This window comes from Octodon degus, unplaced genomic scaffold, assembly GCF_000260255.1.
Source record: "Octodon degus isolate 3935 unplaced genomic scaffold, OctDeg1.0 scaffold00066, whole genome shotgun sequence".
NCBI lineage: Eukaryota > Metazoa > Chordata > Mammalia > Rodentia > Octodontidae > Octodon > Octodon degus.
In genome coordinates, this window is record NW_004524642.1 from 10607775 (window position 1) to 10623022 (window position 15248).

At 35.0% G+C, this 15248-nt stretch overlaps 1 protein-coding gene across 1 annotated transcript in view; it reads left to right on the forward strand.

Annotated features, from left to right (window-relative positions):
• LOC101585341 (1,4-alpha-glucan-branching enzyme) overlaps positions 1-15248 on the forward strand; it is a 308796-nt gene that overhangs the window by 128000 nt on the left and 165548 nt on the right. Inside the window, exons 4-7 of the mRNA XM_023719253.1 lie at positions 4946-5071; positions 6121-6256; positions 8795-8885; positions 11172-11385. Of these exons, the coding sequence (XP_023575021.1) occupies positions 4946-5071; positions 6121-6256; positions 8795-8885; positions 11172-11385 (567 nt within the window). The remainder of the gene's footprint in view (positions 1-4945; positions 5072-6120; positions 6257-8794; positions 8886-11171; positions 11386-15248) is intronic.

The following is a 15248-nucleotide window of genomic DNA, read 5'->3' on the forward strand; positions in this document are numbered from 1 at the left end:
TGAAAATTTTGTGCTTGTGTTGTACTTTTTGTCTTCTGATGATGGTATGTTATGGAGAAATCATTTTGTAGTTGTGGCTATATGCTTTGATTACTTGTATGTTGCATTTTTTTCTTCATATTTTGAAATATTTCTGCTACAATTTCTATCAGTAGTTTTTTTATGCCAGTCCTGTCTGTCCTGGGTTAGTTCTCTTTGTATCACCTAGTAGCTTTGATATCTGTGTCCTTTCTCCTCTTGCTGTTTTTAATGTATGCCTGAGTATATGGTCTCATGTATCATCTGTCTCCTAATCTTGATTCTGTCTTCTCAGTGGTCACTTCTGCTGTCCATACTTTTAATAGAATTTTCTATCTGCTGGCTTTCTATTTAACGTGTTTCATGGACTCTACTCCTTTGCTAAATTGTTCATGTTTTTAGTCATTTTGATTAACTCTATTTTTATATTATTAAACTCACTAATCAGTTTGCTGCTTTTTTATTTGCTTATTTATATCATCTTTGCACTTGCTGAGCTTGTTTCTTTTATCATTTTTTATAATTTGATTTTTGGAGTTCCTTCCCTTCAAGATTCCTTAGACTTGCTTTAGGAGAGTTTTTGAAGGCATTTTGCTTCTCGTTCTCTCCCCCTCCCTCTCCCTCCCTCCCCCCTTTCACTCCCTCCCTCCCTCGCTCTCTCCCTCTCTGCGCGCACCTCTGCACATGTACACACACTTGAATGTTGATAATCAGAATGGAAAGATTTTGTTGCTAATATGCAGATCTTTACCATGCCTACTTTCTAGTGATAGCATCTTGGATTTGTTTACTTGTTTACAAATACCTATCTCTCTTACTTATGCAGTTTAATAGGAGTGGACTGGGTCACCGTGTTATGAGAATTCTTTGTGGGTTATTACAGCCTCAGCCTACTAATCCTACCATCAGTAATCATGCACATAAATACTTGTTTTGCAATTTCACACTTTTATCAATGTGCCTTTCATACTACGCTATACAACTGTTAACAATTATACTACTAAGTAGGGGGAGAGGAAAGGAAAAAGGTAAATAAAAAGGAAAGAGTTAAGTCAATAGAGAGGGAATGAATAGAAGTACAGCGTAAAATCAGGAGATCAGAGTCAACTGCAATTCTTCGTATTGCTGATGTCAAGGGCTTACGTAGAAGGGGTTGGAGAGGACATTTATGGCAGTGGAAAAAGGAATGCAGAGGGAAGGAAGCAGAATTGCAGCGTGAGGGAAGCTTAGAGATTTTCAAACCTGCTATTATGTTAGTAGTTTATATTTGGTTCCTTTATGTATGATTTTAATAAGGGTTCCTCTGACCTGCCTGTGAGAGGTACTGTTTAATTAAGGCATCAGCTACTTCTTGTTCTCTTTTATACATCTGTGGACATTTCTCATTTATATGGCAGATGAAAGGAGTGAAGAGAGGGAAGGTAAGGGAATCAGAATGAGAAGAGGCAAAGTTAGAAGAGGAGGAAAAAAAAAAAGACAGAAAGGGAGAGAAGAAGGAAAACCTTTAAAAATAGTCACCAAAATCTTTCTCATACCATTGCAAAAGCACAAAATGAAAACATCTTCAGTCTCATTGATATTGTAGTCTCTTGCAGATCTAGGCTTGTCCCTACTCCAGGACTGGCTTATTTGCCTGTCTGAGGAAAGAGGGCTTTTGCCCTGGGTGGTGCTCTGTGATCTGGGAGTAGCTAGCTGTGCATCTCCTTCCTGGCTCCAAGGTCTGACTCCTTCTGCTGATTGGACAAGGGGAGGATGAACGTAGTTGGCCTAGGGCCCAGTTCTCCATTCACTTCCACGCGGCCCTCTTACTCCTGACTCCTTTCCCTGTAGGGCAGACTCCGTGGCTGGCTCCGTGTGTTTCCTCCACTGCCACCTGCCCTTGCACATGGACAGTACACTCTCCTGTAAGCACACACTCCTCATGTGTGGGAAAGGAATGGCTGAGCAATTATTTGTGAGTCCATCTGGCCTCTTCTTCACCAGGTTCCTGCTGCTCACAAATATTGCTTGCTCATGCAGCAATCAGAGATAGTTTTCTCAGCACTCAGATTTCACTATCTAATTGGTCTTGCCATTCCTAGATGTTGTCACTTGTGCCACCAGGCCAGTTTTCTCTGTGCTCAGATTCCAGTTCTGAAGAACTTGAACATCCCCAGATGCTGTTCACTTGTATAGCTGCTGGGTTCCTGGCCTTTCAGCTCTTGGATTCGGGTCTAATTGGCTCGCTTCTTTCCAGATCGTTGAGGTCCTTCCCATCCATCCTCTCTCACACCACATTCTGGAGCCCAGTTTCCCTGAAGCCTGATTTTCAAATGTCGCACTGACTGTGTTCCTTTATTGGTGGGGAGAGTAGAGTGACTGGAAGCTTACTCTGTCGGGTAGACTACTGAGGTCAGGCTCGCTCAGGGAGCCTGATCTTTTCTCAAGATGGCCTATACGCTGGAGCTAGAGCATTAGAAGGGCCATGATCCAGGGTTGGTGCAACTTCTCTTTATCCTCCTTTCCCTCCAGATAACAGAAACAAAATACCAGATTTGTCCCAGTGAGTTTTCCTTTTCCTTATCTTGTGTGCGTTTTCCTCTAGAGCACCTGTGTATTATACTTGGTCTCACATGGTACAAAGTTTAGGGTTTCCCTCCCTTGGTCTTACTGCCTACCTGGCAGTGAGGATGTCTCTCTGAAACTGGAAAACTGAAAGTCTTGCTCTATTTTGATGAGCAACCCTGGTAGAAAAAAAATCCACAAGAAAAGGAATGTTAGAAAAAATATTCAGAGTTTTCAGTGAATGAACAAATTATTTTTAGTTGAGTGTGTGACTTGATTTTACACTGCCTTACCTCCAAGATCAGAAATTTTCTTATTTTCATTCATTGCTTCTGACAGAAAACATGGGCTTCCTAGGTAAAAACAAAAAAAACAAAAAAACAGTGGTTTTCTTTGCATTGGTTGCTTTTCTAATCTCAAGAGAGACAATGCCATATAGCCCGCATGGCTGACTTGTACAGTGGTTTTACATCTCAGCCTGGGAGTATGGAGGCTTTGGCATCTATTCTTCTACCACAAGCAGTAAGAGAGCTTTTTCTCTCTTCAAGATATTATCTGTCAAGATTACTGACTACAAAAACAACCGTTAGAAATTATCTCCCATAACAGTGTCCAGGGTATTAAGTTATTGGCATGGCCATCAAAAGCTATGGGATTATCAGAGGCCCACAAAAGGAGTGTCTTAGAACATTTAGGAATCAGTAGTTTCTGAAGATACGTGCACAGCAGGCTAAGTGAAATAATGTTCCAAAGGATGTGGGGGTAATATTCAACATGCCATAGCTTCTTTAAGCTATTATTCTCTGAAATTTTCTCCCTGACAGCAGGCCTCTTCAACAATGATTATTTGTTTATGGCCTATCCTTGCAGTGCATGTTGACCTGCTTGCGAAACAAAAAGGATGGTTGGATAGGTCAGGCAGAGTGCTTTTCATTGAAAACCTGGAAAATGGCATTTTGTGGTATTTTGTTTTCTCACATTCTGTTCTATGTTCTTGAATGAGTAGCTTTTTCCTACCATGGCACTGTTACACATTGTACTAGAAATTGATGTGGGTGAAGGGGCATATCTTTTAGTTTTAAAGTACTCCTAACGTAAATGGGTCTTACTCATTCATGCTTTTGTGGTAATAAATAAGAGACCATTCTGGCTGTGATTAGCTTAGTGAGTAGGAGTCATATTGAAGAAAGAGATGAATTATGTTCATGTAAATTAAGCAATCCTCTTCACTGCTCACCTGCCCCCTCTTTCATAAACCATGACTTGCTCCTTTCTGGCATCTCAAGAAACTGCCTTGGGAACCCATTTCAGGCAAGGGAGTGTCAGAAGCTCTGTGTTCAGCTTCTGGTTCTGCCGCTTAGTGATTTTTAGACATTAGCTTATTTAATCTCACTTAATATCCGAGTCATAAACTGTCCTGAATCAAGTGAGCTATGAGTGTGAATGTCCTCATTTAATTATAAAGCATTAAACAAATATTTAATTACCAAATATTATAAGTACCTGAGCTTTTGTCTGTTAAACAACACAGGCCAACCTACGTTTTCTCGCAATGGTAAGAGCATGATGTAGCTTCTAATCTGAACATTTTAATCACAATTTACCTGCTTTTAGAAAGTTTAATAAAAAAGATGACTCTGTAAGAAGCTCTAATTTTAATCACTTGGAAGCTACATTTACATGGCTAGTTAAATTTGGAGCCCTTTATTCAGGGTTAAGTATGAAATGCTAGGTTCTAAAACTATGTTTTTATTGTTATCTTACATTATTAAATTATAAATGATGTTATATGCATATATGAGAGTAGATGGCTAAAGGAAATCATGTTTTAATACGATGAGGGATAGTTGGTAAAAGAAATTGAAAATGGGTAGAAATTATATGTGTATGTATTTATATTAATCAAGTGTTAAACTATTCTTGTCTTTTGCCTTTCTGAAAATATTTTTATTACTTTCCCATGAAAAGGAAAAGGAAGAAATGAACATATCTCACTTATCCCTGTTTTTAAGAGTAAGGTTATTCCCTTTTATTGATTGGTTTATTGACAGCAATTTCCAAATAACCTTATCTTTTGAATGTGCTTGTCTTGTTGGTGCCTTTTGGAGGCTTAGTCAACCACTCTAATAACTGGTTTGCAATCATAAAAATTGCTGGAGGTCCATAACATACTCAACATGTGAATGAATTTAATGATCATATTAGACTATGAGGAAAGTCACTCTAACAGAATTTAAGTGTGTTCTTTCAGCCTGTGCATCTGAATGGGTGTCCGAATTCTTCAGAACATTCCTCATTTCCTACATATAGCAATGCTAAGTATCATGATTTATCTTAAGATTTTATAAACATTTTAAGGTGATAACTTTTATTCTCTTTCTAGGTAGTTATTACTAGTAAAAGTGGAGAGATCTTGTACCGTATTTCACCATGGGCGAAGTATGTGGTTCGTGAAGGTAGTAATGTGAATTATGATTGGATACACTGGGATCCCGAACACCCATATAAAGTGAGAATAACAAGTTTTTAAATAAATTCTTATTCTAGTATTTCCAGGAAAGCAAATTTTTACTTTTATAGTTTTATAGTAATGTCTGATGTCTCCCTTCACCACAGCTTCGTTTTGTACATCACCATGCTCTTCTTAGGCTACACACAGATCTGAGTCCGTCATCAGTAGCTAATTGATTATAGGTTTTTCTTTTTTTACTTTTTTGTTTGTTTTATTTTTATATTTAGTACAGGGTCTACAGAGCCTATAGGGTCTCGCTACATAGATAGGACTCGCAGTGATTCTCCTGTTTTCAGCCTCCCAAGTGCTGAGATTACAGGCACGTGCTGCCACACCCAATCTTGTTTGATTTTGAGACAGGGTCTTGCTGTGTAGGTCACACTAGTCTTGAACTCACTATATATGCCAAGCTAGTCTCAAATTCACAGCAATCCTCCTCCCTAAAACTCCCAAGTGCTGGGACTACAGGTATATGTTACTATGCCTGGCAGTTTTATTATGTATGTGAAATTAGGGAAAAAACACTATATCTCAACATACTAATTGAAAAGAAATGCAAATTTGTTTCATAGCCAGAATTTCTGATATTCAAAGACTTTAGTGATGTAATCTTTCTCATTGTCACAGTATTGTAGTAGGGTCAGTGGTTTTAGGAGTAGCAAATTGGAAAGGCTATATTAGAAATATATTAATTAGGATAAATTTTGTCACTTTTTGATAAATGCTTTATATTTGATAACTATATACACATTTCTTGGCTTTTTTTTTTTTAAGGCTTGGGCAAAGAAAACTACAGTTTTCTACTAATGATAAGGCATGTGCCATTACATGACATTTTCCTCTTAAACTAGGTTTGTTAACAAGACCCTAAGTCATTTTTTTTGCAAAGGAAATATTGTAGTACAAGGAATATAATGTGTGCCTTTTATATTTGAGAATAGTGTCCAGTGTTTGAGTTTATTCACCATTTTGTATAACATCCTTGATCAGTTTGTGTCATATGTGAATTCATGGTTTAATTTTATATGTAATTTTATATTCTGTAGTTTAAGCATTCCAGACCAAAGAAGCCAAGAAGCCTGAGAATTTATGAATCTCATGTGGGAATTTCTTCCCATGAAGGAAAAATAGCCTCTTACAAACATTTTACATGCAATGTACTACCAAGAATCAAAGACCTTGGTAAGTAATAACTATGATTTTTATTCAGATAAAATTTTAATGAGTCTGTTCTCTTATTAGAAAAGCTAATTACAAGTGTCTCTTTTTTGTGTTAAGAGATTAAATATGTAATAGAAATGCATTTTATTTCAGGCTTCTAGAATTGCCCTGTAACAGTGATAGCATAGAAAAGAAAAATAGAATAAGATAGAGTGTAAGAATTCAAGATAGTATTCCATTTTCAATTTTAAGTAATGTGAACTGTTGGCTTTCAGAGTTGTAGATAAATATGTAAGCATAATTACTTTTCTACAGGAGATAACCTTTATTAATTGAAGTGGTCATTGATTATAGCCTGTTCATTTTACTATTTTAGAGAAAGCATTCTCATTTTTAAGGTGTCTAAAACTCACTTTGAATCAGAATCATGGTATAAAGTCTTTGTCAGGACGACTTTTTTAATGAACAGTTATGGAACATCGTCTGTGTGAGACACATTGCACAAGGTTTTCATGTATTGAGTTGTAAGACATAGACGCTGTCTCCACAGGAGCCATCAACATAATAAATCATATATTACTGAATTATTGATTCAACATGTTATGGCTGTTAATTTTCTTTTAAATAACGCTTTTAAAAATAATTTTACAACATTATTAAAACTGTTGCAATGACTAGACAGGAAGATAAAGTACATTTAATTATACTACTTTTGCTGGAGAGTCTGTATTTTGGCTAGAGGTAAAGTTTACAAATTAAGATAAAAATTTTCAATGATATATACAACTTAATTACCTGTGTTGCAAAAACTAAGCTTCTAATAGATAAATAGAGATTTAACGTTACTTTGATTTCATGTACACTATTATTGCTTGGAGGATGTTCTTTCATATTATCAAATAATACATTATTTATGACCAAATTTGTACATATTCAGCAGTGCAGGGATTCTATCATTCTCTCATTAAGTTTAAATGTCTAGTCTAGTACGTAGAACATAAATGAATCCCAGATTTATTGATACTCTCAAAAGTAAGTAGCAATCCAGGTGTGGTGGTGCATACTCTTAATCTGAGCATTCTGGGAGGCTAAAACAGGAGCATTGCCAGTTTGGGCCCAGCCTGGGCAACTTAGAGGCCATAGTGAGACTCTGCCTCAAAATAAAAAGGGCAGGAGAAATAGCTCAGTGAGAAGGTCCTAGATTCATCGCTCAGCACTGAAAAAATTTTTGTTTGATCATAACACTTATTTATTAGATAGCAGATCAATAAATTATAAACTCTAAATTTTGTTGTAAAAAATATAGCAACTGATTATATAATATGAATAACGTTTTATATCCATATGCCCATCAGTCCTGGTAGAGCTAATTTAATTTTGTTGCAATAACTTTTCAGTACATTATAAAATCATGAACATAATGATGTTATTTTCTTTAATTTTTTTAAAATATATTTGGTACAGGATCTCATAGTGATCCTCATGTTTTCAGCCTCCCCAGCACCTGGGATTACAGATGTGTGCCACCACATCTGGTTTTGGTGGCCAGCTTAGACTGCCGAGCTATCTCCCTGGCCCTGACATATGTTTTTCTTAAAATCTGTAATTCCAAGTGTGATTTGTAATTTTTCTAGTATTAATGATATACTAAAAATGTGTATGAGAAACTACTATATAAGAGTTCAGTGACATTAATTTGACACTTTTGTTTGTTTACAAGTATAGTTACACATTTTAATGACTTGATAGTAAATATGAACTGAAACCTCAAGAAAATTGAAAAGCTTATGTGAGTTGTTTGTTAAGAACATAATAATATTTTCTATATAGGTTACAGAAGTGTGACTTTCAAAGTAAATTGTATTTTAAATATTACTAAATTGTATTTTATGTAAGAAAAGCTTTTCTCAGATTTTTTAATAGATTAAAAGTATTTTCCTCTTATTGTACCCTTATAGTAAATACTTGTAAACATTTTGGATTTTAAATACAATAGCTACCTTTTTGAGTCACTTCAGTTAGGGTTTGAGCAAAATACACTTAGAGGAAGTGTTGAGTGTATGCATGAGTGTATGTTCACACAGGCATGCGTGTATACTACTTTAATTTTGGAGATCTAAACATAGTGAAAAGTGGAAACATTAATAATGATTTATAAAAGTTACTTTGTAGAAAAATTAATTGGGTGATATTTCTTATGCTGTATAGTAGAAAATGAGTAAAATACAAAGAAAAAGGCAAATTTAAAAATATGTATCATATAACCAGTTACTTATCTTCACCTTCCATAAAGTTTATATTTTCCAATGCAACTGAATTTAACATATGCAGATTTGCATCAGTTTTTGCTTTTTTAAGGTGAAGACCTTTCAATTAGGCATTTCAACAAAAGTACCTAATTTTGTGTTAGAAGGTCAAACAAGTAAATAAGGTATAGTTGTAGAGCTTTCAAAGATGGTCATAATTTATAGATTATTATAAAATTCATGTCTTTAGGATGTTTTTATTCATTTTTTAAAAATATGTGTTTGACTCTCGGTCTGCCTGTTGCTTTTACAGGATACAACTGCATTCAGTTGATGGCCGTCATGGAGCATGCTTACTATGCCAGCTTTGGGTACCAAGTCACAAGCTTTTTTGCAGCATCAAGGTAAAATGAAAATCTTTTATTCATGTTTATTTGTTTTAAAAATGAACTTTTGCATTCTACATAGTGTTGTTTTGTGACTTATTTTATAATTAACAGAAGTAACTGAGCTATACATTTTCTTTTACAAAAAGATAGACCTGCTTCCCATGTAGACGTATAGTGTGTCCCACACTTAGTGTCACTTTTCATGGAATGACTTCTGACAGAGAAGTCTTATTACCTGCTAAAAGTGTGATACAGGTGAGGCCCCATTCTTAAGTTGGAAAGTGGTATTCTATAGAATTCTTTATTGAAAGAGCTCACATCATTTTTGGGAGAGATACTGACTCATATAGGAAGGTCAATGAGAAGTTCCTTGGTAGAAGTTCTCACTATGTACAGGATGGCTGTGCTTCTCAGGCTGGAGAGGAAGGAAGACTGCTCTCTGGATATGAATCCTATAATGGAGTCTATAACATTGAAATGATATGAGTTGGATGACCATGCGTGTAACAAGTCCAACAGTGTCTCTGCCTCACCTCAGTTTACAGCGTGGTGATATGTAAATATTGACCTAATAATCACATATACTGTGAATTCTCTTGGTAGCAAAAAATAAGAAAATGGTGCTATAGTTGTATAGAATTAGGGATTTTATCAGTTTAGATTAAATGAATAATATTACCTGGAGAAAGGAATGAATTGGGCTTAGAGACCCAATTCATTTGGGTCCTTGCAGTATATGTTGGATTATTTATCTGAGCCTCCAGAAAAAGAATAAATAGTCAAAGAAAAGGGGAAAAGGGCCAGCAAGATAGCTCAGCAGTCCTAGGCAGTCAATAATGTTCATATCTCTATTTTTCTTTTTATTAGTTATACTTGAATAAAATATATGTGCTGTGCCTAAATTCTTTACTCCTTTCTTTTCTTTTCTTTTTTCTTTTTTGTAGCTGGCTCCACCTGCCCTGGGTGTGGGGCTGGCATGGCATGTGGTGCTGGGGCTCTAACTGTGGTCCCTATGCTTACCTAAGCTTGCCTAAGCAGACGCTTTAGACCGCTGAGCTATCTTGCTGGCCCTTTCCCCCTTTTCTTTGACTATTTATTCTTTTTCTGGAGGCTCAAGTAAATAATTCGACATATACTGCAAGGTCCTAGGAAAATAATCTAAATTCTTGTTCTTCCTTTAACTTACTCAAATAAGCTGTTTACCAACAGTTTTCACTAAGGGTACTGCTGCCTTTCACATTGTTAAGTGCAGGACTCAGTTCTCCACTTACTTGAGCCGTCAGTGTCATTGGTCACAACTGCTTATTCTTACCTTCTTAGAAGTTTTTCTTTATCTCTTGGCACCCATCCAGCACATCACATTGCCATTGTTGTGTTTTTCTCTGCACTGATTACTTATTTTTTATTTCCTTTGAGCTTTCTTCTTCATCTTTTTTTATTACTAAATGATGTTCCTCCCATTGGCCAATCCTTGCTTTTGGTTAGTGGAATTGGCTGTAATTTACTAATTTACTTATTACTAAGCATTGTACTTTACCACTAGAAAGCAGGTTGTTCTAGTCCTTGTCCTCAAGTAGACAAACAGAGACCATAAACAGTAAGAAGGACAATTATTGTTTAAAGTTGATAAACAATCTGATGTTCTATAACATCAACAGAGAAAGTTGATGTTTTAGAAGATTGCAGTATTCAAATATTTCACAAATTAAGAAGGCCTTCATGTAGAGATGATTTTTGTTTTTATTGCATGTAGATTAGGAGACTGCTTTTAACACAGACACATGTGCCCATGAACTACTCGTCTTTTCTACTTGAATTGTGACACATGTGGCACATTTCCTTGGCCCAGCGCACAGCCCGGTGTAACATGTGCAGGAACAGTAGTCTTAGCTGAGGTGTTCTTGGCCTTCAAGGAGGTGCTGTGAGAGCCCCTGTTTCCGGGGCAGCTGTACAGCCCCGAGCAGTGGCCATACATGTGCACTGGAAGGCTGTGACTGGCTGGGCTTAGAGATATAAACCAGCATCTCTGAGGCCAGAGAAGTGAGGGTGTTACTGTTTTACACGCTCAAAATATGAACTTTCGTTAGGATATTAAGAAGCTATACTTAATAGCCTGATGTATTGTTTTTATCTAATGCTTTTAAATTTAACAACAAATGCTGAGCAATTTTAAGTTGTATGTAAGTATCATATACTGCCATTGACTATTTAAGATGTAATAATATACTGAATAAAATGATGTTCCATTGGCTAATTACTTTAATTATAGCATAATGTTTTTATTGTATTCTCTACCTTTAGTCGCTATGGAACCCCTGAAGAACTAAAAGAACTTGTTGACACAGCTCATTCACTGGGTATCACAGTCCTCTTAGATGTGGTACACAGTCATGCTTCCAAAAATGCAGAGGACGGATTGAATATGTTTGATGGGACCGATTCCTGTTATTTCCATTCTGGTCCTAGAGGGACTCATGAGCTTTGGGATAGTAAACTGTTTGCCTACTCCAGGTTGGTACATCTAAAATGGAAATGTTTTCTCTGGTGAAAATGAAGTTCAAGAAATTCACTAAATTTACTTACTTCGTTCGCACTTCACTTATGTCTGTGCCCCATCACTGAATATTTTAAATTTTATTTTAAAAATTATATAAAGAGTTTTACCTCTGGGTAGCACATACAGTCATAGAATGTTACCTTACATTTTATTTTTGTGTATCTCATGCATTTAAATACACTGGTTTATTACCATTTAAAATTGTAAATGCTAAGCCCAGTGTTTGCATGAGCTGGTGACCTAAGCAGGCTGAGGAGGAGGAAGAGCTCAAGTTGGACTTTTGGTGGGTAACTTGGCTACTGAATGAGACTTCATCATAAAACAGAGATTAAGAAAAGGCTTGGGATATAGCTCAATATGAAGGCCTTGGTTTCACTCTATAGTACTATTAAAATAATATAAAATAAAATGAGTTATTTTTAATATCTCAAAGATTCCCAGCTTGACATAATCATAACAGATCTCCTTTTAATAAAAAAATACACTTTGTTTTAAGTAGGTCATTTTTCAAAATCGTGCTTTTTGTTTTAATATTTTAAGTATATTGTCATGGTTTTGATGATTTAAATTTTTAGTTTCTGACACGAATAACAAAAATTTCTGAGTACATACTCTGTCAAGAATAAGTAAACTAAGGGCTAGTGGTGAATTAGTTTATTAAGATTACATGCATACTAACTTCTCACCATCTAGAAAAGTGTTTTAATTAGCACAATGAAATAAAAATGAAAAAGAAAACTGAGAATATTTTTCAAATAGTACTTATCATAAGTAAAAATATAATGAAAACATGATGTTATTCACAGTAAAACTAGAGCAGCACTCTGGAATAGCCTGGTGGAATGTCTGAAATCTGAAAGCTTTAGGCACGAGAGTGGATCTGCAAGTGTGACGCGGCTCACGCGGTGGCATACGGTGGGCCACATTCACGATGCACGTGTACTAAAAACATCATACAAAGCCACTTTAGGTTTCTGTATAAATATCAAAGATGAGGTACTTTAATTCTGTTGAGACTTGAGTCTCATCCTCAAAGCTCCTTATTTGTGTGTGGATGTATTCAAAACCCACAGAAAAGCCAGAGACCCGATGGACGCGCACTTGGTCCTCAGTGTGTTTGTTAGACAAGGGCTCCTCAACCTGGATCAAAATTAAATTTTTGTAATGAACATTCTTGAATAATTTTAGTGAATTTTTTTTGAATATTACAAACATGTGCTTACCTGGGCAATATTAAAAATGTTTTGGTGAAATATATTTTTATAGAATGAAGAATCCCCATTTTTCAACAGAAATGTGATGACTTTTACTCAGAAGAAATTGTTCTGCTGCGCTCTTTTCTCAGTATCATACATTATTTTATATTTCATTACCATGTAGGAATCACTCATGTCAGGTACGGCTGCATAATATATGAGAAAAGACACAAGAGAGTGGCAGGGTTCCAGCCCAGCTTCACTCCGATACAAATCGATTAATCATCTTCATTTTCAGGTTTTTTTTATTATAAGAGGAGGCAGAGTTTTGAGCTTAACAGTATTCCCTCTCTGAAGGTATTTTTATTTCTGCCACCATTTCAACATTGGTCTTCTTTTTTAATGCTCTGTATTTGTAGTATGTGAAAAGAACTGAACCTGTACTAATTATTTGATTATTGAATAAATTTTATGAAACTAGATTATGTGCAAGACATACAGTTAGTTGAAATCTCTGGTTCAGTTTTGGATAAATTAGGATTGATTATTCTGTAAAACTAATACTTATGAAAGAGATATAAAACTGCAGTTTTTATGTTCTAAAATAATTCTGTGAAACTGTACCTTAAAAATAATTAGATGGACAGAATGTTGCTGCAAAACAATTCTACTTTATTAATATATTTACTATGTGTCTATTTGTATGTCATAAAGCTTCAAAATATATTTAAACTTACACAGTTTCTAAGGAAACTATTTCAAGGATATTTCTATTAAGGAAGTTGAGGCAAATTTAAGTGTCATTTAATACTTAGTTTTTTTCATTATTAAATTAACCAGTTATGGTTCCAAAGTATACTTTTTTGATATACAGTATATGTTTTAATTTAGCTTGTGATTGTTATTTTTATGAATATTTAAAAGTATTTACTAGGTCATAGTCTTAGTCCTCTGTAAATGGAGCTGTTTTGGAAGTGACTTCTTTTATTTAACATGTTGCTTTATCAGACCAGTATCTACATCTTACCTTTTTAATAGTGCTAGTGTTTTCTATAGAGGTTTACGCTGTAATTAAATAATACAGATAAAATATGACAGAGCCAGTTATATAACCCAATTAAGAAAGCAATTCTTAAGTAATTAGATTTTTCAATATATGAAATACTTAAGGTCCTGGAACACTTTCAGTTCTCATGTCAGTATTTACATATACAGTTTATTTTAAAAGTTATTGATATAATTTGTATTAGCCTGATGAAGTTTTCTAGATATTTTTATTTGCATTTACCTCCTCCTCATTATGTGTACCATGTACAGTTTAATTAAAACCATTTATATAATCTTTAGCAATAATGATTAAAAACCTATTCTGTTCTTTGGTTTCTTTGCTGTTTAACAGACCAGCCCTGAACTTAGTGTTTTAAGATAAAGCAGATATTTATTTTGTTCTCAGATATTTGTTCTCAGATATTTGAGCACAGTTTGGCAGGGACAGATCTTCTCTTAATGTTTTCTCGGTGGGGGTGGTTGGTTGAATTAGGGTGGAACATCTACCTTGAGTATTACTTTGCCACGTGACCAACAGTTGGCACTCTCAGCCTGCATCTCAGCAAAGGTTTATCGCTGAAGGGCCTTGGTTTCTTTCTTTGTAGCCCATTCTGTGTATCTTGGATTTTCTTACAACAGTTAGAATCCAAAAGACATGATAGGATTTCATATGATCTGGTCCTAAAACTGACATAGTTGTCATGTCAGCGATAAACTATTGGTCAAACAAATCATAAATTCAAGGATAGGGGACATAGATTCCTCCTTTCAGGGAGAGGAGTTTAAAATATGGTTTTAAAATTTACATATCTAACAAAATTTGATTGTATTGCATAAGCAGTTGCCAATTTACAGATCAGAAGTCATAATAAAATACCTATCCATATGGAAAGATTATTTATCTAAACCATATTTTTATTGTACAAAGGGTTATATCCGAAAGATATAGTTTTTACTACACTACACTCCCTTTAAAAAATGGAATGTACAAAATGATTCATACTGTTCATATAAATACTGTGACATACTTTTATTTAGCTGTATGTGGGTGCATTTAATGAGTGTTTTATACATGCATATAAATACATAAAAAAGAGCTCTTCAGTTTTCTCATCTCCTTGTGATAATTACTTTGCCTATAATTTTGAGTTGTTGCCTTCTGCTGATGAAATCAGAAACTACAATTAGTATTACATATTTTAACTATAAATTCTTTCCCACTCTTTATTTCTGATAGGTTGATTAATATTGTTATCACATTCGTAACTACACATGAAATGATACCTGCTTGGCTTAAGTCCTAAGCCTTTTTGAAAACTTTTCTGATAAAGTTTTGAAGCTATTATACATACTGTTTGAAAAAAATGATCTTATATGGAGTCACTTCTGTAGAGATATGTTGCTCTTTTTTTTTTTTTTTTTTCTCATTTTCATTCTTTCTATAAGTCACTTCTTGTCACCATTCATAATCTCTGATTCAAGAGCCATCATCAAAGTTATCAGAATTAAATCTCTCACTCTGAGAAGTGCTAGGGATCCTGACTGTGCTATTTCATTACCTGCTATGAATAAATTTCC